At 45.7% G+C, this 25,370-nt stretch overlaps 1 protein-coding gene across 3 annotated transcripts in view; it reads right to left on the bottom strand.

The window, feature by feature from the left end:
• Positions 1 to 2,563: 2,563 nt before the first annotated feature.
• Stk38l (serine/threonine kinase 38 like) overlaps positions 2,564 to 25,370 on the bottom strand; it is a 58,769-nt gene continuing 35,962 nt past the window's right edge. For 2 of the 3 annotated variants that reach the window (XM_041644858.1, XM_041644866.1), the window contains exons 2-13: positions 24,571 to 24,715; positions 23,348 to 23,399; positions 14,320 to 14,442; positions 13,845 to 13,928; positions 12,903 to 13,026; positions 11,643 to 11,797; positions 10,817 to 10,919; positions 10,584 to 10,645; positions 7,393 to 7,510; positions 6,780 to 6,903; positions 5,258 to 5,353; positions 2,564 to 3,581 (exon numbers count right to left, since the gene is read on the bottom strand). In XM_041644858.1, coding sequence (XP_041500792.1) covers positions 3,362 to 3,581; positions 5,258 to 5,353; positions 6,780 to 6,903; positions 7,393 to 7,510; positions 10,584 to 10,645; positions 10,817 to 10,919; positions 11,643 to 11,797; positions 12,903 to 13,026; positions 13,845 to 13,928; positions 14,320 to 14,442; positions 23,348 to 23,399; positions 24,571 to 24,704 — 1,395 coding nt within the window. In that variant the 5' untranslated portion in view covers positions 24,705 to 24,715 and the 3' untranslated portion in view covers positions 2,564 to 3,361. Of the gene's footprint in view, positions 3,582 to 5,257; positions 5,354 to 6,779; positions 6,904 to 7,392; positions 7,511 to 10,583; positions 10,646 to 10,816; positions 10,920 to 11,642; positions 11,798 to 12,902; positions 13,027 to 13,844; positions 13,929 to 14,319; positions 14,443 to 23,347; positions 23,400 to 24,570; positions 24,716 to 25,370 lie in introns of those variants that run through there. The other variant, XM_041644872.1, reaches the window with a different exon arrangement.

Below are 25,370 nucleotides of genomic sequence, written 5' to 3'. Positions count from 1 at the left end.
CCAAATACTTGAGCCTTTCATGACGTGATCATCAGGTGAACAAGATATTCTCATGACGTGATCGTCAGGTAAACTAGCTATCTTCATGATGTGATCTTCAGGTGAACTAGCTATCTTCATGATGTGATCGTCAGGTAAACTAGCTATCTTCATGATATGATCGTCAGGTGAACTAGCTATCTTCATGATATGATCGTCAGGTAAACTAGCTATCTTCATGATGTGATCTTCAGGTGAACTAGCTATCTTCATGATATGATCTTCAGGTGAACTAGCTATCTTCATGATGTGATCTTCAGGTGAACTAGCTATCTTCATGATGTGATCGTCAGGTGAACTAGCTATCTTCATGACATGATCTTCAGGTGAACTAGCTATCTTCATAATGTGATCGTCAGGTGAACTAGCTATCTTCATGACATGATCTTCAGGTGAACTAGCTATATTTGGTAATTTCAATCACAAAATAGTATTTAAGTTTTAGATAGCGCCAACCTGCAAACAACAAAACACACACACACACACACACACACACACACACACACACGGAAATAAAGAAACCCCACCAACAGAACTTTCAGAAACATGGTTTTCATTCTTGCTGCCCAACAGTCTTCGAAACGCTGGACTCGGAAGCATGATGGTTCTGGACAACTGCTGAATTATACTGGTTTAAAAAAATAACTACAATACACTTTTATTTCTTTATTCTTTTTAAAGCAGCATTCCCTTCTCACATTTTGTAATAAAAATCTAAAATATGTCTAGTAGTCCCGATATTTATTAAGTGTAGGCTTCCTAAGATTTTCCAGAAATAAATGCACTGGAATTTGAAATAAAACGACAAGTAATAGTGATCACAGCAAAATGGCTGCTTTTGAATTTTAACAATTCAAAGAGAGAATGTGCCAGGTAGCCAGGGACTCTCATCTGACCCTTAAGTTACTCGTAGGCCTTAAAGACAGGTAGCTACTACTCCTGACAGCATGGACTGTCTAAGGATCTTCTGCACCAGAACACCGAGAGTCAGTGGACAGCGTGTACAAAGCTATGCATGTCTTACAGAGCTGTGCTGTTGTGGGAATAAACGAGCCCTATCTTAAGCCTACGCAACCAACGAATGCTGTTAATGTCCCACAGCTGCATTTTCACTGAACTGACAGCCGCTCGGTCACCTATGGCTAAGTGGTCGCTGCTGCTCCGGACAGCCTAGGCTTTCACGCTGGAGACTCAGCTGTGAGTGACTGCTCTGACACAAAGGTTTCAACGAAAAAGCAAAAGACTGTATTAAAACAGGAAACCAATAAGTCCGGATTATACATACTTTATCTTAGAGAAACCCAAACCATGGAGTACATGGTAAACCTTCTTTGACCTGATTAGAGACTAGAGAAAATGTCACAGGCTTCTGTCTCCTACATTACGTGATTCACCTGAGATACGGGGATCTGTAAGGGACAAGTCAGTCTCAGGGCATCTTACAAATTATCTGCTTAATTTGCACCATGACTCATATTTTTAGCTTCCAAGCGGCAGGCACAGACTTTAGACAGTAGCTTAAGAAAGGCTTTCCTGAGAAATCCCAGATGGCCTCCACCACCAGGAGACCTGCTTCTCACAACAGGGAGGTCAGAGAAGCGCTGTCCCTACATGGTGGAAACAAGCTGAGGAATTCTTCTTTACAGCACTCCCAACCCTCCCGAGCTACCTGCACTTGACAACACTGTCTTCCTGCGGTAGTTAGGTAGTTATTGCATCTGAGCTGGAGAATACAGCAAGATGTCTGTATCCAGCCTACTCACCCCTGCACCAGTACAGCCCCATACACAGCCAGGGGCCTTTGCCGCTGAATACCTTTGAAGCAGGTGAGTTGCAGAAACCCATACATCTCACATAAATTAAGGCGGCTAGTTAAAGTCATCAGTGAGATGAGCTCTCCACCGTGTCCGGTCTGCTTTGATGAGCAGCGGTGCTACAGAAGCAATGCTCTCAGGAGAGACATGGTTCCCTACGAATCCTCGTTCCACCTCCATCACATGTCCATCACAATGCTCAGTCCTCAGGAGAGACACGGCTCCCGATGAATCCCTACTCCACCTCCATCACAGAGGATAAACATTACTCACTCGCTGAGACGTTATTCTCAACAACAGCTTAAGTAACTAAACCTCTTCAGAAAGTCAGTTCAGAATCAAGATGCTGAGCAAGATAGGATGATGTAATCATTAGGGGAGTACCCAAGGGATTTGATGCTGACGTTTTCTGCCCAGTCTCCAACCCCCTCTCCCCTGCCCCCCCTTCCCCCCGCCTGTACTCGCTTCCTTTACTCCACTGAGGGCTTTAACCACAGTGATGAGCTAACTACAAACAAGGCTGGCCTTTGTCACATGGAGTGTGGCACCCCTGGAAAGCAGAATTCCACTCAGCACTGACAGCCACTGTTCAGGATCTTTGGTTCATTGGCAAACAATGACACTAATGCTATTGAAGGGAACGAACATCACCAGCAAAGAAGGAACGCATACTCCTGCTCTTCACATGTCCACTGACAGGATCAGAAGTCTGACATTTAAAAAAATATTTAATAAAAATACTCTAGGTTCTACAAGCAGCTTTCATGGTCATTTCTGAAACTCAACTCACCATCATGTTAAAATAATGTCTGTCCTCTTGTTAAAAAAGAAGTCCTCATGTCACAAGAAAAGTAACTGACATTTGCACAAATGTCTCCCTGCGTGTGGAAAACAGTTGCTACCACCTCTCAGCACAGTCAACCTTGGCAGATGCTGGAGGGAGGCAGACACATCCTCACCCTGACAGAAGCTCGTCTTCCCTGCCCCGGGATCTGTGTGAGCACCTGACAGGAAATCCTAACGCTTACTTCTCCTTCAGTTCCATAGGACCGGCACGGAAACCGTCTTCACCTAGAGCTGTGATGTCCAAACCAGCAGGGCGAATGTTCTAGTAGCAGCTAGAGATGGCTTTTTCTTTTTACTGATTCAAGACTCATGCACTTTGCAGTGAAGCAGAGACACCGAGAGTGACCTCCGGCTGCCGCGGTGCGGTCAGCGCTACGCAGCTCTGGCTGGATTAGTGTTGTAGTGGGGAGCTCAGCACGTGGCAGGATGGACCTCAACATGCACGTAGGCCGTGCAGTTAGGAGGAATGTCCGTTCCTTGTTCCAGTACCTTGTATAATAAAGTTAATAATAATAATAATACTAAAAAGCCAAGCGATTCCTGTGGCAGTCTCAGAATCCGACCCTGTAGAAGTTCCTCGGGCTGGTGAGTGTCTGGTGCTGACACCGCCAGCCTGCAGAGGCAGCTACCTGAGTTCTCGGCTGCGGGACTGTGCTCATCACTCATAATTTCCCAGCTTTCATGTACGTGGGGATGGAGCCACGCTGAGTCAGCCCTTCAAACCTTTTATAGGTGTAATTGAGAAAAACCCAGTCTTTGGATTTGTAGTCGGGCTCCGCGGCATTCGGCACCGGCTGTAAGATGTCAGACTCAGGGAAATCATCGAAGTTGGAGGTGTCGTCGATACTCTTGATTTCTATCGGGATGGCTGCCGGCCTTTCCCTGAAAAAGACAATTCATCAGCCACGATGAATCTTCTTGAACTCTTAACTGTTCAACAAACAGTTCTTGAAAGCCCTGCCCACCACCGCACGGGACAGGAAACCAAGGGTGTCTGCTGTGCATCTGAACACAGCTACGTGGGTGTCAGGATAGCTGAGGTGACTTTTTACTAAAACGTTTGCATTTACTTGGAAGTTTCACACTCTGCATGAAGACACTCTCTTGCTTTCCCCTGCAGTCCTGGAGACTGAGCACAGCTAGGCGATACTCTTCCACTGACACAGTCTCCTCAACCCTTCACGCTATTTTTTTTTAAGGTGAAAAAATAAGACCCAATGAGAGGAAAATTAGAAGAGAAAGAATTTTTACTTATTCGTTTGTCTTTTGAGACAGTTTTTCTTTGTGTAGCCTTGGCTGTCCTGGAACTCACTTTTTGGCCAGGCTATCCTTGAACTCACAGAGATCTGCCTGCCTCTGCTTCCCAAGGGCTGGGAATAAAGGTGTGTGCCACCACCCTGGTTAAGAGATGGCCTTTTACTGAGAAGATTTTATGTCGTGTCGAGTATATGGGAGACAGTGAGATCAATCTAAGTGAGGCAGGGCTACAATTCTAGAAAAGATCTGCATACACAGATATCTGATTGCAAAAGAGGGGACACGTATACATTTGTGATTAGGTCTGAATGCAAAAACGTGCCGACTGTAGGAATTTAAGACAATCAGAGAGGTTAGGTTAAAAAAAACATCTCCACAAAAATGCTTTCTTATAGTAAAAACATTTAACTATAGAAATAGATAAAAGAAATTATTACTAAAATTTTTAAGTTAAATTTATTGACTTATGATGTACACACACATGCACATGCGCATACACACATGTGTGCGCGTACGTACACACACACAACAGAAGAGCAGAGGTCAGAGGACATCACTCAGGAGTTGGCACTCCTTCTACCACACAGGGCTGGGGACTGAACTCAGATCTTCAGTCTTTCCCTGATGAGTCACCTCAACCCCTTATCGGTTTTTATTTTTCCACAAATTTTTAAAGGCTCTACTAGGTGCTAAGCCTACAAAATTATGCAAAAGCATGTACCGTCCATGTCTGTACAAGAGTTAGTCTTGTGCCCAGTACTTTCATGAGTACATACTGTACCTTTCTCGTCTTCCCCGCGGAACTCTTAACACCTTGTCCACGGTGTCTTACCCACAATTTCCAGACCCGGGCATGAAGATTATGGAAGTTTGATTAAGACTCCACTGAGTGGAAAGAGCCACAACCTTGGCCTCTGTGACCACCCACTCCTGTCCTGTGACCGTTTACGGAACCCATCGAGAGCAGCACAGCAGACGGCTCTCAGATGAGGCAGGACTGCTTCCTCTCCTCAGTTCTCAGCCTTCCTGATGCTGCAGCCTTCTTACAGCTCCTCATGCTGTGGGGACCCCAACCATAACCCTATCTTCGTGGCTACTTCGTAACTCTATCTTTGCTGCTGCTATAAATCATGATGCAATTGTGTGGTTTTGATGATCTTAGGTGATCCCTGTGAAAGGGTCGTTCAACCTCCCAAAGAATCATGATCCACAGGTTGAGAACCTCTGGTCTAGACAAATCAGAGGCACACGAACCACCAATCAAGAAGCCCATTTTTCTCAGCCCAGGCCTCAGAACATACCTGATATGTCCCCAGTCTACACCCTCAAAGAAGGGGTGACCTTTGATCTCCTCTACGCCAGCATTCCCAATTCTGTTTTCAGAATCAGTACAAAATCTGGAAAAGGAAACCAATCATCAGTCACATCTTTCACTTAAAACACTCTAAATGAGCCGGGCGGTGGTGGTGCACGCCTTTAATCCCAGCACTAGGGAGGCAGAGATAGGCAGATCTCTGTGAGTTCGAGGCCAGCCTGGTCTACAAGAGCTAGTTCCAGGACAGGCACCAAAGCTACAGAGAAACCCTGTCTCGAAAAACCAAAAAAACAAACAAACAAACAAACAAAAAAAACCAAAAACCACTCTAAATGTATCACATCAAATGTTTTTAGGAAGCATTTTCTTACTGAGTTTACTCTGGGAGAAACGGGGAAATACAAATCACCACAAGTATCTACCATTTAGATATCCCATCAATATTCCAAATCTATTTATCTTCATCTCCCATAATAATATTAAAAACAGTGTTGACACATTAATGATTATTTTAAGACTTTTTTCCACTTAGTATACTAATAAAGTTTCTCAATACTGTTCAGTGTTTTCCTGTGAGGGATTTTTTGAGACCCGTGTGCGGAGACATCGGAGTGTAACATCCATTGCCGCTGCTGAAGACATACGTGAGTTCTGACTCTTCACAACTAAAATAACACAAGAAGCATGTCTAACTCTTTGCCCTACGTGGTTATATGCTCTATTAAATCCTAGAAATAAAACTGCTGGTCGAAGGTCATGTGCAGTTTGATAATTTTACACAATATGCTGCCGGCTGGCCACTCACAAGGGTTGTTCACACTTCATGTCCTGCTCTGGGGTGTCTGTGCACCGTGTGAAGACCTACTGCTGTGACTGGGGTGTCCTGCTGTGGGGTGTGTGTGCACCGTGTGAAGATCTATTTCTGTGATTGCGGTAATAAAAAGTAGAATGGTCAATAGCTAGGCAGGAGGCATGGGTGGGACTTCCAGGGAGAGAAAGGAAGAGGAGGAGAATCTAGGCATGCAGGAGAAGCCAGGAGACACGGAAAGGAAACAGGAGGTACAAGAGAGGTAATGCCACAGGACAGAACATAAATTAATATAAATGTGTTAATTTAAGTTATAAAAACTAGTTAGGAACACGCCTAAGCTATAGGCCAAGATTTCAGCACTAAGAAGTCTCTGTGTCATTCATGTCATTTTGTAGGGAACGAGAAACAGGTAGTTAAGAGCCCTTGCTGCTCTCGCAGAGGACCTGGGTCCAATTCCTAGCACCCACACTAAGTGGCTCACAACTGCCTGTAACTCCAGTTCCAAGGGATCTCCTAGCCTCCATGAGCAAGTGGTACCCACATACTTACACATAAAAATGATAAAATCTTTTTAAAAAGTTTGAATTGTGTAAATCCTTTATTTAAACTGACCAGATCAGCGGCATTCTCCTCCACACACCAGCCCTGCCTCTGAGAAATGGATCATTTGGACCCTAGGAAGTTTTAAGTCACGAACCTGAGAATCAAGTCCTTGGCTTTCTCAGAGACGGGCACTTCTGGAGGAAACGCCAGTGTCTCCTTCCAGCTCATAACTTTTCTGTATGTCTCCTGGGGTGTCTCGGAGCAGAAAGGTGGGAAGCCTGGGCATCAGGGAAACAGAATGTATCAGCTTTGGTGATCAGTTCAGCCAGACCTACAGGTACAGAGCCACGAGAGACAAACAGCCCGAGCGCTCTGAGGTGACACCAGCATGCACCAGTTTACCGTGACATTACTAACGAAGTCCCGCCTTGTCTCATCTTAACCTTCACGTTAAACCCTTCCTTTGATAAAAAAAAAAAAAAGCCAAGATACATGACTCTCTCCCTGCCATAGGGTCCCTGGGCAGTCTATTGGGAATTTATCAATTTGTATTTAACACTGAAAAATGTGGGAAATAGATTCAAAACACTCTGCTATTTTTGCCTTTAATAACTGTAATAAGTTCAAACGATGTCACCAAAACAGATACGTATCACACACATGAACAGATACATATCACACACATGAACAGATACATATCACACACATGAACAGATACGTATCACACACATGAACAGATACGTATCACACACATGAACAGGACTTACCTATCAGCATTTCATACATGATCACTCCCAAGGACCACCAGTCACACAGTTTGTTGTAGCCAGTCTGCATGAAGACTTCTGGAGCAATGTAGTCTGGCGTTCCGACTGTGGAATATGCCTACAAAGGAGCAGCTTGTCAAACTGGCATTCTGAACCTCTCAGGAGTGTGGATCACTCACTAGAGGAGGTTCTCACTTATTGGTGCCTTTGTGTGTCACATGTAGGGCTGGCTGACAGGTGCTGAGTCAGGTACCGCATGCAGAACACAGGATTCTGGGCCAAGGAGAAGCCCCTGTCCACTTCAAAAGGAAAGAAAAGGCTGCGCCCACTGGGCCTGACTTCCCTGCTCACTACTCCTATGAGCTACCCTTGGAGCCCCCGCTTCTGCTCACCAAAGCTCCAGGTGGAAGAACCTACAACAGTCTGACCTGAGGCTAAACCAAGAAAACATACTCTGTAAGCTCCCTTCCTTAGAGCTCAACTCCAGCACATTACATCAGGAGCCATGTGCATGTTCCTCCTCGATCCACATCAAATCCTATAAAATGAACCTTAAAGCTGGCAGCTCTCCACAGGGGCACTATCGTAGAGCTACTGAAAACGTAACAGCAGGTGTCACTTCAGGGACCAGGGGACAGGAAACTGGCAGTTGGTGGGCTGAAGGGATCCCCTGACCGACACGGATGAACTCTCACTTCTCCCTCGGGAGCCACTGGCCCACGAGGATGACTCTTGGAAGGAAACACAGACATCCTCTGCCGTGTTTTTGTTTATATTTTAACATGGGGTCTCAGTATGAAGCCCAGGCTGGTCTCAGGACTCAGAACGCCCCTGCCTTAGCCTCTTAAGTAGGGAGTTCCAGGGGAGCACCAACGCCTGCCCCTCAGATAAGTTGTTAAGCGGTATTCACTTCTCCCCTTTTAAAATAGGAAGACTGTAATATTTTCTCAGATGTAGCATCTTATCTAAAACGACACATTCAAAAATAGAATGACATTTTTCTCCTGGACACACTTTATAAACTTTATAAACGGTAGAGTTTACTAGAATATCAAAGTTTGCAGCTACTTGGGCCAATAAGCAAATGGGCCCAAAATGCAAAAGGTGCCAGGCTGTGGTCTACCACTCCCCAAAGGAACACAGAGTCAGCAGCTTTGTCATTGCTGACTAGAACTGAAAAATGAGGTGTCTGCATGTGCTGGGCACTCTGTAAGAGACCAGGAAAACAAAGTCAGAGCTACCTTCCTAGCTGCAGATGTTCACACAGCAGTTAGTTAATTCCCAGCTGCAGACGTTCACACCACAGTTAATTAACTCCCAGCTGCAGACGCTCACACCTCAGTTAATTCCCAGATGCAGACGTTCACACCTCAGTTAATCCCTAGGGCAGATGTTCACACATCAGTTAATCCCTAGGGCAGATGTTCACACCCCAGTTAATTCCCAGCTATAGACGTTCACACCCCAGTTAATTCCCAGCTATAGACATTCACACCTCAGTTAATTCCCAGCTGCAGACATTCACATCTCAGTTAATTCCCAGCTGCAGATGCTCACACCTCAGTTAATTCCTAGGGCAGGCACTCACACCTCAGTTAATTCCTAGGGCAGATGTTCACACCTCAGTTAATTCCCAGCTGCAGATGCTCACACCTCAGTTAATCCCTAGGGCAGGCACTCACACCTCAGTTAATTCCCAGCTGCAGACATTCACATCTCAGTTAATTCCCAGCTGCAGATGCTCACACCTCAGTTAATCCCTAGGGCAGATGTTCACACCTCAGTTAATTCCCAGCTGCAGATGCTCACACCTCAGTTAATCCCTAGGGCAGACACTCACACCTCAGTTAATTCCCAGCTGCAGATGCTCACACCTCAGTTAATCCCTAGGGCAGACACTCACACCTCAGTTAATTCCTAGGGCAGATGTTCACACCTCAGTTAATTCCTAGGGCAGATGTTCACACCTCAGTTAATTCCTAGGGCAGATGTTCACACCTCAGTTAATTCCTAGGGCAGATGTTCACACCTCAGTTAATTCCTAGGGCAGATGTTCACATCTCAGTTAATTCCTAGGGCAGATGTTCACACCTCAGTTAATTCCCAGCTGCAGACATTCACATCTCAGTTAATTCCCAGCTGCAGATGCTCACACCTCTGTGAACCATATACATGAAAAGAGGAAAGGCCTCGGAAGCAATTCTTATATTCACTACAAAGGGTGAGAGACGGCCATGAAATTAAACATTAGGGGCTAGGATTGCCAACTGAAGCACTGCACCAATAGCCCAAGCTTCCTGTTCGCTTGGTTAACCGTAAAGATTGGTGGTTGTTGTAACAGGAGTTACACCGCCCCAGGTTACAGGACACTCCTATAGGAGAAGAGGTGATGTCTCCTCTGTGGTTCTCTGTAGGCAGTGATGGGACAAGGCTATGGTTATGAGAAAGGCCAGTGTGGTGGCTGCCGCTCCGTGAGGCCCTCTCCTTCAGCCATGTACGCTGGGCTCTACTGCCCTTTGACATCTGCCTGCTTCTAGCTCAGATTAGGAAGAGGCAGCTTTGAGAAACCCCACCTGTCTCAGGAGGGAGACCCCAGACCACCCCACAGACAGTTAACCAAGCAGACTGCAGTGTCTTTTCCAAGGCAGCGGAAACCAACAGCGTAGTGTAATCCTGCAAGGTGGAGGCCAGCAGGCCAGTCAAGTGCCCAATGGTGACCATCGTGGGCAGCAGCTAGTAAGGCTGCAGACAACAGAACGTGGCTTCAGCCATGGCTAAATGCGTGGGCGGCATGAGAGGAATCCATGTTCAGCTCCTGGCTGGGCCAGGGGGAGGAGACACAGGCTCAGCCCATGACAGCCCAGACAACTGTCCAGCCTCCGCAACCAGTTTCTGCCACAGCCCTAACAGAGGAATCTCGGCAGTTTCTCCTCTCAGGAGCCACCCATCCCCGACTCTACCAAGCTTCCCGCTTTTCTGAAATCCTCCTTAACAAAACACGCTGCCGCTCTGCTCACTCCCACAAGTGTCTGGTCCTTAACCTTCACTGGCAGGAGAGGATGGACAGTGTGTCCCCGCTGACCTTTGGTGACCCTAGGGCCTCGGGCCAGGCACAGCTGAACCCAGAAGGGTCCCCATCCTACTCTGCCTGGGAAGGAGACACCCGAGTCCGAGTCTGCTGGGCCACTCACCAGCTGCCTCCTGTTCTTCTTCCACGTCTCTGCTTTCCGCTTGGAGTTCATGTTCTGAAACGCTGATTTCAACAAGACAGAACTGCAGTCAGAGGGGCAAACTGGCAAAATATAGAACCGCACCCCAAATCATCTACACCACGGGCAACTCAGGGGAGGAGGGAGCCTTGTTTCCTCGCAGAACTAGGGTTCAGAACTACAAATTTCTAACCAAAGGAGACAGGCAAACTCACAGAAGTCGCTTGGGGGGTTGTGGGAGAGGTTCCTATAAAATTCAGTCCTGTGCGCTTTCTTCAGCCCTGTGCACAGACCAAAGTCAGACAACTTTACGTGTCCCTAAAACGACAAATTCCAGTCAAGTCAAATTACATTAACTGTGAAAACGGAAAAGCCTTATTATAAACTCCTTTAATGCAATCATTATAAGAATTCTTAACTTAAAACACAGATATCTGGGGGGCTGGAGAGATGGTTCAGAGGTTAAGAGCACTGACTGTTCTTCCAGAGGTCCTGAGTTCAATTCCCAGCAACTACATCGTGGCTCACAGCCATCTATAATGAGATCTGGTGCCCTCTTCTGGCATGCAAGCATACATGGAAGGAATGTCGTATACATAATAAATAAATCAATCTTAAAAAAAAAACACAGATAGCTGGAAACATGAGGTTATGCATGTTTGATGATTTTTAAAATACGGAAAATGGAGCCGGGCGGTAGTGGCGCATGCCTTTAATCCCAGAATTTGGGAGGCAGAGGCAGGAGAATCTCTGTGAGTTCGAGGCCAGCCTGGTCTACAAGAGCTAGTTCCAGGGCAGGCAACAAAGTGACAGAGAAATCTTGTCTCAAAAAACCCAAAATAAATAAATAAATAATGGAAAATGGAGATTTTTTTCAAAAGCCACTTCCCGTGACGTTATTCCAGAACAGTCACTTTCGTGCCTTCTACAAAAAAACTTAGTTAACCCCCAAACAACCTAACTATGGCTGCTGTCTGCAGCCAGGAGCTGGCGGTTTCTCACAGCATGAGAAGCCCGAGGACTTGCTTGCTCCGCACATGCCTTGGCATCCAGTAGGAGGTTGTCTGGCTTGATGTCCCGGTGGATGAAGCCCAGCTGGTGGATTGCGTCGATCGCCAAGACAGTCTCTGAGATGTAGAACTGTGTCTCCTCTTCTGTCAAGGTGTCCTTCTTCATCAGCAACGTCATCATGTCACCTGCGCGAGGCAGAGGGCCCAGAGACTGCAGACTGGTGATGCAGCTCCTCTCCCTGCACCCAGCCCAGGTTCTCACTGTCCTCACACCTCCCCCTGCTCTGCTCACCACAGGGGTCAACAGCTTTCACCTTTGCTGGTGTGAGACCAGAAGCCTCAGTCACAGGCCCACTGTTGACGAATGCCAGCAACTGTCTGGAATCCTAGTGCTGGCGTGATGGGCATGTGGTAGCCCACACCCAGTTAAGGGGACCCTCTGCAGACTTCCTTCTTTTGTACAGACTGTGCCAGATTTGCAGGTTTATGACTTGCCCCATACCTCAAACCACCCTGCAATGTGCATGCAGCAGTGTCGGTGGGGAGCACGTGCTGTTATCGTGGGCAGAGCAGAGGTGAGCACAGGGTGAACAGGCACACCTAGGGACAGAATTCTGTCTTTCTGAATACAGGCTATTTCCTTAACTCTACAGTACGCTAGACAGACAGGGTGAACAGGCACACCTAGGGACAGAATTCTGTCTTTCGGAATACAGGCTATTATTTCCTTAACTCCACAGTGTGCTAGACAGAGTGAACAGGCACACCTAGGGACAGAATTCTGTCTTTCTGAATACAGGCTATTTCCTTAACTCTACAGTACGCTAGACAGACAGACAGGGTGAACAGGCACACCTAGGGACAGAATTCTGTCTTTCGGAATACAGGCTATTATTTCCTTAACTCCACAGTGCGCTAGACAGAGTGAACAGGCACACCTAGGGACAGAATTCTGTCTTTCGGAATACAGGCTATTATTTCCTTAACTCTACAGTGCGCTAGACAGACAGAGTGAACAGGCACACCTAGGGACAGAATTCTGTCTTTCGGAATATAGGCTATTTTTTTAACTCTACAGTGTGCTGCAATGAACACACAATAGGGGCATATAAAATGTCATCCCAACTCCTTCAAAGTGACATGATTTGTGGCCAGATCACCTTCCACTGCTCTGGAAGTAAACACTGAAAACTGGTGGCTGTGTATGAACTCAGTAAGTCGGTAGTAAAACTAGCTGACGTGATTCCTGCCTGTGCCTTTGAGCTCGGGTCTGTCCGCCACTGCTACTCACCTCCAGGAAGAAATTCCATGATCAGATAGAGATTCCGCTTGTCCTGAAAGCTGTAGAACATCTTCACCACCCAGGCACCGTCTGCTTCCACCAGAATGTCTCTCTCTGCTCGGATGTGAGCCACCTACGTGAGTGTTTTGAAGAGGTAACTGACCCGTTCCAACGACCCGTCCCTACCAGTCACGCAGGAGCACAGACACTCGTGTGCTTGTTAAATATGCAGAACCGAGGGAACCATTTACTTCAGCCTCACGGGTGAGCAGATTCTCTAACCCTGCAGCGTCGGTGGATTCCTGTCTGCTAGGATGGGCTGGTGTTCCCACAGGAGGAGGCAGCAGGAGGCAGGAGTGCCCATGGGATCCTGTGTCTGCTCTCCCAGCAGTCACCAGGAGAGGGCGTGTGGCACCCAAAGGAAGGCAGCGGAGACAGCAACCATCAGAAACTAAAACCTACCCAACTTTCTGACCTTGAACAGAACCAAGAGAAAGTAATGGCTTCTGTTGTCTGAGGCCCCAGGCTGTGTTGTTTTCTTGTTTTCTTTCTTCCTCCCTCCCTCCTTCCTTCCTTTCTTTTTCTTGTTTTGGTTTTTCGAGACAGGGTTTCTCTGTAGCTTTGGAGCCTGTCCTGGCACTAGCTCTGTAGACCAGGCTGGCCTGGAACTCACAGAGATCCGTCTGTCTCTGCCTCCCGAGTGCTGAGATTAAAGAAAGGTGTGCTCCACACCGTCTGGCTCTGTTGTTTTCTAATAGCAACTGTGCAAACTAACACAGAGTTTATAAAGCTGGAGAAACTGGAATTTGAACCTACGCATTGAAAACACTAAAACAGACTATAAATTTAGTAATATCTAGTAAGCTGGATTTCTTTCTACAATTTCCAACACCAGCACTGCTCTGAGTCCTCTCACAGAGGCCCCTGGCACCGCACGGGGGGGAGACACACCTGCTCTTTCTCGAGCATGTCTGCTTTCCTCAGGATCTTCATGGCGTAGATGTGCCCTGTGTCTTTCTTCTGGACCAGCCGCACCTAGAGCACAGACATAAGTGTTGGACAGGAGAGTAGCTTCCTTTACTGAGCCTTGGAATTTACCATTGATAACATCACACACACACACACACACACACACACACACACACACACGGAGCAGGGGTCTAGTGTAGCCCAGGCTGGCCTTGAGCTTACTATTAGCTGTGAATGACCTTGAATTTCTGACCCTTTACCTCCATCTCCAAAGTGCTGAGGATGCAGAGGTGTGCCATCACACTTGGTTTCAATGGGGCGGAGTCAAAAGCAGGGCTTTGCAGATACTAGGCAAGCACTCTTAGCAACTGACCTGTGACCTTGGAGCCTAGGAACTACATTTCAACACAGTACAGCATCCACTCTCAACAGTGGTGACGTGAACAAGGCAGCTCACCTCTCCGAAAGCTCCTCTCCCGATCACCTTCAGAGACTCAAAGTCATCCAGGCCAAGTCTGGTCCTCTTGAGGCGTAAGAACTCTGTTTCTTTACGAGCATGCTGTGATCGGCGTAACTTTTTCTATCAAAAATAGAATTTGAAAAGATTATTTTAAAGAAAATCTGTTTCAAAGGCATGGATAATGTCAAAAGATGATACACACAAAAACAAAGACAGGCGGTGGTGGTGCAGCCTTTAATCCCAGCACTGGGGAGGCAGAGGCAGGTGGATCTCTGTAAGTTCAAGGCCAGCCTGGTCTACAGAGTGAGTTCCAGGACAGCCAGGGCTACAGAGAAAGCTTGGAAAACCAACAAAGGCAGAGCAGCTGTAGAGACAGCTCAGTGGTTAAGACTGTAATTTTCTTGCAGAGGCTGCAGCCGCCTCCAACAGCCACACTCAGCTCCAGGGCATCAGGTGGCGCTGGGCTCCTCAGGCCCTGCGCTCTCCTGCACAAAGCTGCACTCACTCATGAACATATCATTTTAAATAAATGGCAGGAGAGAGGTATGGTATCTTAATTACATGTTTCTCTGTAATCTGCCAATGTCAAGTATTTATTAAGCAAGGGAAGAATACAACAGTAATAAGAAAACATTTTTAAAACAACTTTTAAGTATGTACCTTGAAAGCAGACATTACAAGTAGGCTTTTCAAGTAGACTACATCATCTTAACCTCTTTATTATATGTGTACGTTGCTGCCTTGTGAGTGGTAACTTAACTCACAAAAATAAATATTAGATAATGCAAATGCCATGAGTATTCTGATATGTGTTATTTACTTATTTTTGAGACAGAATCATTGAGTAGCCCAGGCTTGACTAAAACTCACGGCTGTCCTCCTGCCCCAGCTCCTGAGTGCTGGGATTACAGGCATCTGTAGCCAGGCTCTACTTCCTCAGGCAACTTATTTTTACTTTGTCAGCAAATCTGCTCCAATTAATTTACTTTCCCAGGTGCTGTCACAGCTGCGGAACCCTGTGACCTGCAAAGTCACACAACAGCAGTGTTTCCATGGAGATTTACTTAGAATAAAACTGATTCTTGCATAAATTTCAGCAAACTGCATGAAAGTTCATATAACTTTCTAACGACATGAAATTACAAAGTATCATTAAAATATCCAAGCTAGCTGGGAATGGTGGCACACACCTTCCATCCCCGCACTCAGGAAGCAGAGGCAGGTGGGTATCAGGGAGTTCCAGGTCAGCCAAGACTATAGGGATACTCTGTCTCAAATAACAATCCCAGAGAACTCAGACAACAATGAGGACACTAAGAGAGACTTACATAGATCTAATCTACACGGGAAGTAGAAAAAGACAAGATCTCCTGAGTAGATTGGGAGCATAGGGACCTAGGGGGAGGGCTGAAGGGGAGGGGAAAGGCAGGGAGGGGAGCAGAGAAAAATGTAGAGCTCAATAAAAATCAATTTTTTAAAAAAAAGGTGCACGCCAAAAAAAAAAAAACCTGAAAACCAAAAAAACCAACCAAACAAACAGAAAACAAACCCATCCAAGTCAATACTAACACAGTAACACTCTGATTCAGCAAAGATAATAAAATAGGAACTATTTCTAAGCATTATTTTGAAATACCCAAATGCTGCATTTAGAAATCATTCACTTTCTTGTTCTAACCTCATTGACTCCTCACCTAATAAAAAAAATCAAGTCCATGACACAGGGACCGTTCAAAGAAGCAGCAGCACACAATGGGAAACAAAGCCACTACAGGTATCCACTCCTGCTCATGTCTGAGGGACCCCATCAACCGTTCAGAGGCTGAGCTCAGGACCCAAGTCCTAAGACTCCATCAGCTCAGCACACTGCTCCAGGCAGAGCCACTCACCTGTCCTGAGCCTGCTTGTCTGTTGTAGAGTTAGGTGTACCATCAAAACAGGACTCTAATACTTGTAGCAGAGGTGGGAGCAAAGCAATAAACTTCTTCAGCTCACACAGTTCAATGAAGATACACTGATTTTTTTTATTTTAAATTTATTTTATTTTATGTATAAGGATATTTTGCCTGGATGTACGTCTGTGTACCATGTGAATGCCTGGTGTCCACAGGTCAGAAAAAGGTGTCAGATCCCCTGGAACTCAAGTTACAATTGGCTGTGAGCTGTCACGTAAGTTTTATGAACTAAATCTGGGGCAAGCAGCCAGTGCTTTGAATCACTGAGCCACCTCTCCAGCCTCCAGTTTGATTTGTGGTGTGTCTGTTTTGTGTGTGTGTGTGTGTGTGTGTGTGTGTGTGTGTGTGTGCGCGCACGCATCTTTGGGTAGGAACCAGGCAATAAAGGAAATGAAGATTTATCAAATATTGCTTTATATGTGTTACTTTAAAAAACAGACTAGACTTATCTTGGGGCTTTGGAAACTTTAATCCTTTAAATAGACAAATGTAGCTAAAATCACATTTATGTTTATATGCTGTGGAATATTAGTTTAAGATGTGTTATATTCATTTATGCTGTGGCTTCACCCAGCTACACAACCAGTTACGGAGTAAGAAGAAAAGGAAGCAATATAGAATAGAGAAAGGTAAGAGCTCAGAGGCAAATGATAGATGGGATAATTAAAATTAAGAAAAGCTGAGTAAGAATAAGTCTCCATGTATGTATTTAGGAACAGGATGGTGGGCCCCCAAAGAGCAAAGAATAAAAATAACCAACTACATTTCGGTGTACCAACATGAAGCACAAATTATCACAGGGCCTGAGAAAGCTTTAAAAAAATGGACACGCTCCTTTAAGAGAGTCCGCCTTACAGCAAGCCCTTGAACAGCCAGTACATTAAGTGGGGTGAAAAACCTAAGTGGAAAAGTCCCATGGCACAAGCACCGGCATTCCGGAGCTCTGGGGGTGAACGCAGTTCCCAGTCATGGGCCTCTGACCAGACCTCCGGCTTTAGGCTTGGCCTACACGGACCTGAGAAGCAGGCAGAGCCAGCCGCTGAAGCTGGTAGAGGTCGTTGCTTAGCAGTTTAAAGGCTAGCAATACATAGCAAAAGAGGTCCAGTAGAAAAAACTCTCAATAGGTTCCACTGTGTTTAACAATGTGCATAGGTGTAAGAAAAGAGAAAGGACATAGGCAATCATAGAAAAAATAAATGTTTAAAAATAATAAAGTCATTAAAGAGAGAGGGAAGTAATATAAAAGAAAAAGGCAATGTGAGATGGGAAATTCACAGGGAGTCTGGGTCCCGAGAGCTGCTGAGGTATGGGACGGAAGGACCCCTGAAATAAACCAGCCTGGGTATTCTAATAATATCTTAACTCAAAATATGCACTGCTTTGGGGAAGAAGGTTTGCTTGTATTTCCACAGGAAACGAGAGGCTGTGGCTTCCTTCAGGATTGATATAGATCAGGTTTGACCAGGGAAGACCTGAATCTTGACAGGAGATATATATAATCTCAACAAAGATTACAGCTGGTCTTCCCAGGACTTGGCCACTATCTCAATTTTCTCAGGGACCCTTAAGAATGCCTTCACCCACAGACAACAGGATGCGGTCTAGAGAATATGACGCCCACATTCCCAAGAGTTGAGGGTACAGATGTTTGATATCATTAAGAGGAATATAGGAATATAAGATAAAAAGACAACTATTAATCCCAGATATTTTACATTGGCATGGATTTTTAGTATATTGATACAAATTTAAAGTTATTTTTATTACACTGTATAAATATTTCTATTCTTATTTAGGGCATTGTGCTTATGTATCTCACTTAAAAATGCAATGTGCAATTAAGAAATGAGGTTAGTAGTTAATCTATAACAATCAAACTTGTGATATTAGGTATGTTTTCAAGGCTAAATAGGTATATTTTAAACAGATTATTTGCAAATATTCAAAGACCTACAGAATAAGGCATTTAAGATGTTTAATAAGCTAAGATTTCAATGAGACACATCTGCTCCTGGCAGCACCAATTTACTTCATAAAAGGATGATGGGCATCAAAGAAACTCCATATGGAGTTTGCTTTCAATGTGAAAAGAACACAGGAAAAAAGACTGCTGAGCTTTGCCAAGACAAGGCAGGACAGTCCTTTGAAATTCCGCCTCACAGGAAAGTCTGCTAGATAGTCTAGGCCTGCAAGCTGAAGATGGATACCCCAACACTGCAGAAAAACTTTGGGTGACTGCCAGATGTCTGTGCTGTTAGGTAATATTACATCCTTCTGGGGCCTTTGGTGGTGCTAAAGACTAAACAGAGTTATAGATTTCCTTAGCTAGGCTAGAAAGTAAATTAGGTATAAACCTTTGGAATTACTAAGATAGATAATGGAATATTTTCTCTGAATTTTCTAACTGCAAACAGACTGAACACAGTAACTCTTTCTTGATGATGTTTATGTTGTATGTGGTTTTACTGTGTTAAAGTTAAAACTTTTCATTTTTACTTAGACAAAAGGGGGAGATATTGTGAAATCTTAGCTGAAGATGTGTGATATTTGTTTATGCTGTGGGATGTTTGCCACATGACGCAGATGATGCAGAGCTGAGTTGTGTTCCTTCAGGTGGCATGTGTTTAACTCTGTGACGCTGTTCCTTCACCTGTCTGAAACACCTGACTGGTCTAATAAAGAGCTTAGTGGTCAACAGCCAGGCAGGACAGGTGAGGCAGACATGCAGAGGGAGTAAACAGAAGAGGGAAGCAAGGGAGGAGGGGAAAAGGAGGAGGAGAGAAGGATGCCAGGGGCCCACCACCTAGCAACACAGTCAGCCACAGAATAGGAAGAAAAGAAAGAGATAGAGATTAAAGAAAGGAAAAAGGTAGACGGAATAATTTAAGAAAAGCTAGCTAGAAACATGCCAAGCTAAAGCCGGGCGTTAATAAGTCAGAACAAGTCTCTGTGTATTTATTTAGAGCTGGGTGGCTCCCCCACAGAGTGAAGAATAACAAACAGACAACTACATCTGCATCATTACAAAAGCAGAGATGGCCTTCACAGCCCAGTGCGTCCCACGTGCTCCCCTCTCCCAGGAACCCAGCACCCGCTGCTCTGTGCATGGGGTGGCAGCTCTGGGACTTACCTTGATTTAAGGTCCAGAACTAGAGTTTTCTCTTAAAGGCCACTTGGTGGCACTATAGCACTGTATACCGCATGGCAATAAAAGCGCTTGTTTTAATTTCAAATTGCACATAATAAATGCACATGTGCTGAGGATCTGCAGACAAGAGTCTGCTAAAACCCAAAACAGCAACAACAGCACCAACTGACAAGCACTGAGTTTCTGACAGGTTCTCCTGTCTGCCAGCACACAGCCCTTCAACAAAAGGGCACCACAGTAGAACCCTGGCCCAGGACAACCTATGCAGTGACTTTAGCCCATCAGGCAGCACTGCAGTCCAGAGGTAGCTGAAGCAACGTCACATTTTTAAAGCCATGAACAGCACTTACTGTATGTGCTCAGAATGTGTATTGAAACAAGAGCCCTGTGCTAGTCCTTCCTTTCCCCTACTAAGGTAAGACCTGAGACAGACGACTCTTCACGGCTCTCTCCTGCAGCTTAAATCACTTATTTTCATTTTCCCATTAATAAACATTCATTTTTGATAACTCTTGTTAATTAACAGATATCCTGTCCCTGTGTTTTGAGACAATCCCATTTTGTAGCTGGCAATCTCTTGCATCTCCCTCCCCAGGGCTGGGATTAGAAACTCCATTCCTTTCCGAAGGGATCAGATTCTCAGTCTGCAGCAAGCTCAAGTGTCTAGAAAGCAGCTAAAATATTTCAGAGTTCTGAGATATTGCAGGGCTCAGCTAACCACGTCATATCAGCCACTGCTGTACAGAGCCACACACAGTTTAAGGACCCCACTGCTCACCCGTGGACCACTGCACAGACATCTTCTATTACAGAATGGACTAAGGAAAAGCCACACTTGAAGGTAGCTCAGTTGGTAAAGTGCTTATCTTGCAGATACAAGGCCCCGAGTTTAGTCCCCATGGTTTATGCAAAACGGCCAGGTGTGGAGGAACACACTTTATCTCAGCACTGGGGAGGCAGAGACAGGTGGAGCTCTGAGGCCAGCTGGCCAAGCAGCCTAGCCTACTGACCTCCAGGTCAACAGGGAAGCAGACAGCACTGGACTGACACCCCAAGTTATCCTCTGGTCTCACATGCACCCCACATCCACACACACACACATACACACACACACACACACACACACACAAGAAAATTTTAGGTTTATACTTTTTGAAGAAACAAGAAATTCTAATACTAAAATTGAATTTGTTTTGTTTTATACACAACATAATCAAAGTCCAAGCACAGAGCCTAAAATAAACATACAGGGATTTTAAACTATCTCCATAGAAAAAGTGGGATGGTTAAAAACATATATTACTAGCCAACAACTTTAAGAAGCAAAATGATTTGACGTTTTCTACAAGTTATTTACAAGAACTAAGAAAAAACATTAGCGTCCACCAGGGGGCACCAAGGGACGCTACAAACAGACGTTCCCTCGCAGTTCTGAACTCCCAAGTTGGGTTTAAAACTCTTTTATCACTTGGCAACATTTCTAAAAGTAGCTTTAAAATGTTTAGACAAAAGCCCAGACTTCCAGATCTTGTACAACTGGAGCCTGGCCACACTGGGCTAACAGAAGGGCAACTGCTCTGTACCCTGTCCTCTAATACAGGAGATCCGAGCTCTGAGATCTGACAAATGGCAGGTCGTCATTAACAAGAGCGGGAAGAACAAATGTAACCAAAATCAAGCAAACAAACAAAACCTATTTCTTCCTCCACCTCCCCCCTTTCCTTTTCCCCCTGTGACAGGGTCCTGCTATATCCTACAAGTTGTCCTTCAATGTATGGAGTATCCACTGTGCTTGGCGGGGCATCTATTCTGGCAACCTTTCCCTAGACTTTAAATTAAGATCCGGTGTTTGAGATTTCTGTATTGACCAGGCAGTGGTGGCGCTCGCCTTTTATTCCAGCACTTGGGAGGCAGAGGCAGGAGGATCTCTGAGTTCAAGATCAGCCTGGTCTACAAAGAAAGTTCCAGAACAACCAGGACAACACAGAGAAACCCTGTCTTGAAACACCAAAAAAATAAACAAATAAATAAATAAAAGAAAGAAAGAAAGAAAGACAATAGAAAAAAATTCTATGTGAGCCCAATCATTATAGCTGTAATATTAATGAGGAAAACTAAGGGAGATGTGCTTGCCTTTCTCTATGGACTAGGATGCAGCCTTTAAATTACTCTTCTCACTAAAATTTAAGAAGATAAAACAAGGTTTTCAGACACTTACTAATTTTACGTAAATATCTTTACCCTTCCCTAGCCTCTGTAGGATGTCGGACAGGACAGGCACAGCGAAGGAAGCTGTGGGTGCTGTAGGTCACTGGGCTCCAAGCCTCACCTGGTGGTCAGCGTCTTCACTTCAGGCCCCTTGCTGACCTCTGAGGGTCGGTCAGCCTAGGCTGTGACTCTTTCTCATCTGAAGAATAAAGCCTTTTTTCTGCCCTAAAGCTAGTTCTGCACGCCTTCAACTTCCCTTCCCTTCCTACTGCCCTCTTTAACACAGATTCACTATTCTGCATGCACAGTGGCTGGGCCACACACAGTGCCAGTCCGTGAAATAAACTCTGCCCATCAGTTCAGATTCAAGTCAGCTGCTACGTTCTCCACAAAACCTTTTCTGAGCTCCTATATGGGGGGGGGGGGGGGTCTGTGTATTTTCAAAGTTGCTATATTCCATGATGTATATGTAATTTTCACTTGTTGGAAGGGGGGCTGCTGGGACTCAAACCACTGCCCACCACTACCTAAGTATCTGGCTCCGGCAGGGAAGCTCACTGCCCACCACTACCTAAGTATCCGCTCCGGCTCTCTGTGTGCTCTGGGATGCGATGCTGAGTGAGGCAGGATGCAGTCTCTGTCTCTGGGAAGACGCTGACCTCAGACTATCACAAGGACAGGAAGAGTGCCAGTGTAGAATGTAGGGCAGGCAGTTGAGCGATCAGGGAGGATTTCCCAGTGAAGCGAGATGCTGGGGAGGAGAGCGAGCTTCAAGAGGCAGAAGTAGCACCTGGAAAGGGCCACAGATGAGCAGGGAGAAGTCACAGCAATTCAGGATTGGTCACTGCTGGATGGGATGCCAAGAGCTAAGGCCAGAGAGAAACAGCCCACTAGTAAAGAAGCCTGCACTGCATGGTATTAACTACCCTTCTATTGGGATGAAACACCACAACCAAGGTAACTCCTGAGAGACGCTGCTTGTGCTCACAGTTCCAGAGGTTAAAGTCCAAAGGCATGGCAGCAGAAGCAGGAAGCCGAATAATCGTGAGCCACAAGCAGGAAGCAGAGAGCGCAATCCTGAAATGGTAATTCTTGGAACTCTCAAAGTTAGCCTCCAGTGACACACTTCCTCCAGCAAGGCCACATCTCCTGAGCCTCCCAAACAGCACCACCAACCACGAACTGAGCACAAAACACAGATGTTGGGGGGGGGGGGAGTGTGCAGGGGGTGGGGAGTGTGCAGGGGGCGGGGAGTGTGCAGGAGGAGGTATGGGGGCATGACATCTCGCTGAAGCCATCACAGGCAGGAAGGACAGTCAGCCAGACTTGTTTGCAGAGTGCAGAAAAACTGGGGACAGGAGGAAGAGACCATTACAAGACTCAGTGAGATGCAAGAGAGCCTATTTAGGGAGTAAACCATTAAAAAATATTCAGAAAAAAATGTAAGAAGACAGAATCAATGGACAGGTCCAGAGCCTGCCCCAGAGCAGGGTAAATGGACAGTGTCCAGAGCCTGCCCCCGTCTCCCACACACAGAACACGGTCGATGGACGGTGCCTAGCACCTAACCCTGTCCCACACGCACAGAACGCTGTGGATGGTATTCAGCAAATGTGATGTTCTTGGGGACAAAGGCCATCTCCTCCTAAGGTACCCACAAAGGCAACACAGTAAGAAGTCATATTCAGACAGTTAGTACAGATGGTTACGTTACCTCCTCATCTGCCAATCCTTCTTCTTCCATGGCCACTTCTAATTTCTTCTGCCTTTTCCAAAGGAAAAAATAATTAGACTTTCTAAAATATTCTTATTTCCATTTGAGAACTACAGTTATTTATCCAAGCCAATCACTGGGTGTGTGCTAAGAAAATCTTTCACATTGGACCAAGATCCAACTATTCACTACGATCGGGATTCTTTTCTGAGATACTTAGATTCAGCATTTTCATACTGACCAAAGCTTTAACTTTGGATTATACAACAGAAGACCAAGTCGGGTCAAGGATTTTTACCCAAATGGGGTCAAGGACTGAGGATCAACTACCACAGTCTTTATTATCTGCTACTCCTAAGAACACACCAGAAGATAAGCTCCTTTTTAAATCAGTGCTGAGACCACTCCCTCCCTTCCTCCTGATGGAAAACTCATTACAACTGCATCTAAACTCTGCTGGAGACTCAGCAGCCAGTGATGGTAACGAAACCAGAGACTACTTCTCAGTACGTATCTCAGGCTGCCTGCTGCTGGATGCCACTTGTGTTCTGTTCCCCAGGCCCAGCCTCAGAGTGAGATCTCATGCTGGCCTCTGTGCCTGCTATCACGAAAGGGCTGTCAGGGATGCTCGGGGTTGAGTTCCAGTTTTTTTTTTTTCCCTGCAGAATGAGCAGGAGCAGACGGGCGGGCCCCTTCCAGGACACTGCCCTGTGGTAGAGCCCGCCCAGGATGCTGAGGCCTGGTGTGTGCTGCTCCACCTCCTCCACTTCCTCTTATCATGTGTGAACGATGTTCTTCCTGATCAAATGTCACTGTCATTTGGGAAGTGTTCCCGTGGTCCCCTACCGTCTGTCCCCACTCCCACAGAGCATCTCGAGTACACTGGCTGTCTTACGACACTCCAGGTTTCACTGAGGCAGAATGACACGCCGTCCTTATTTCTCTGTGCCCACTAATGCCCTGCAGCACCACTGATGTCATACATTACTCTGGTTTCTAAAGCCATCTCTCTAGAGAAACGCACAAAGGCATACCACAACGTCACGGCTGCAAAGATCTGTGTTAAACAAGTGAAGTGGGACACCAGCGTATGTGCACAAGACTCGGGGAACCCAGGAAACAAACCCAGCAACCAGGTGCGCCGTCATTGTACAACACGTAACAGAGGCCAGGGCTCCCATCCAGCCACAGAAAACCAAGCACACACTCAGCCTTCACTGTACCTGGTTTCTCTCTCTTCATGCTGCAAAATCAGGTTGCTGTAAAAATTCTCCAGTGTGAGCTTGGCCACAGTCACTCTCTCCCTGGTATGGTTGCTCATAGGAAAGGTGGTTGCTGCCCCTGCCGTCATTGCCATAGTAACTGGAACTGAAATGACATAGTAAAAGCAAGTTCTTCAGTGGTTTTTTAAAAAACAAACTTCCGATTTCTTTTTATCAAATTCTAAAAATGTTTAATTTCTACTAAGAATAATTAACTAACAACCCAGATTTCTTAATAATAATACAAAACTAGTAACAAACAGATGCAAGCCAGGAGGTATGTAACACCACCCTGTGACACCAGCACTAACCACCCCAAAGACGCAAGGGTCCCAAAGCCAGAGAAACTAATTCTGTCCTGGAAAAACCAGAGCTAATTACAGAAAGACGCACAGGCAGCAGTGTACACGGTAACAGGTGTGCTAGCTCACTAAAGGCCGCATGGCTGGGTCCACTTTGCTGATTTATCGACCACTTGTCAAACTCTGTAAGATTTTGCCAACAGCTCCATGTCTCTGAAGATAGGACGTGTTTTCAGCGGTGTCCTACCAAACATGCGTGCGGGCACCAGCACTCTGCGCAGGCGTATGTTTTCAGAACGGGGTCACGAACGCTCTTTTCATTCCAAATTCCATTTCTGGTACGGCACTATGTAGCATTTTCTCCAGACTATAAGGTACATTTCATTTTAAAATGAAGCTCAGATGCCTTTGAAAACCAGGTAGTAAATATAAAAATAAATGAATTAGCCGTGAGTGATA

The sequence above is a fragment of the Microtus oregoni genome, unplaced genomic scaffold, assembly GCF_018167655.1.
Source record: "Microtus oregoni isolate MIOR12 unplaced genomic scaffold, Mior012 000002F_ref0000024, whole genome shotgun sequence".
NCBI lineage: Eukaryota > Metazoa > Chordata > Mammalia > Rodentia > Cricetidae > Microtus > Microtus oregoni.
The sequence above is the reverse complement of the archived record's forward strand: the minus strand, read 5'-3'. Positions and strand labels throughout refer to the sequence as shown.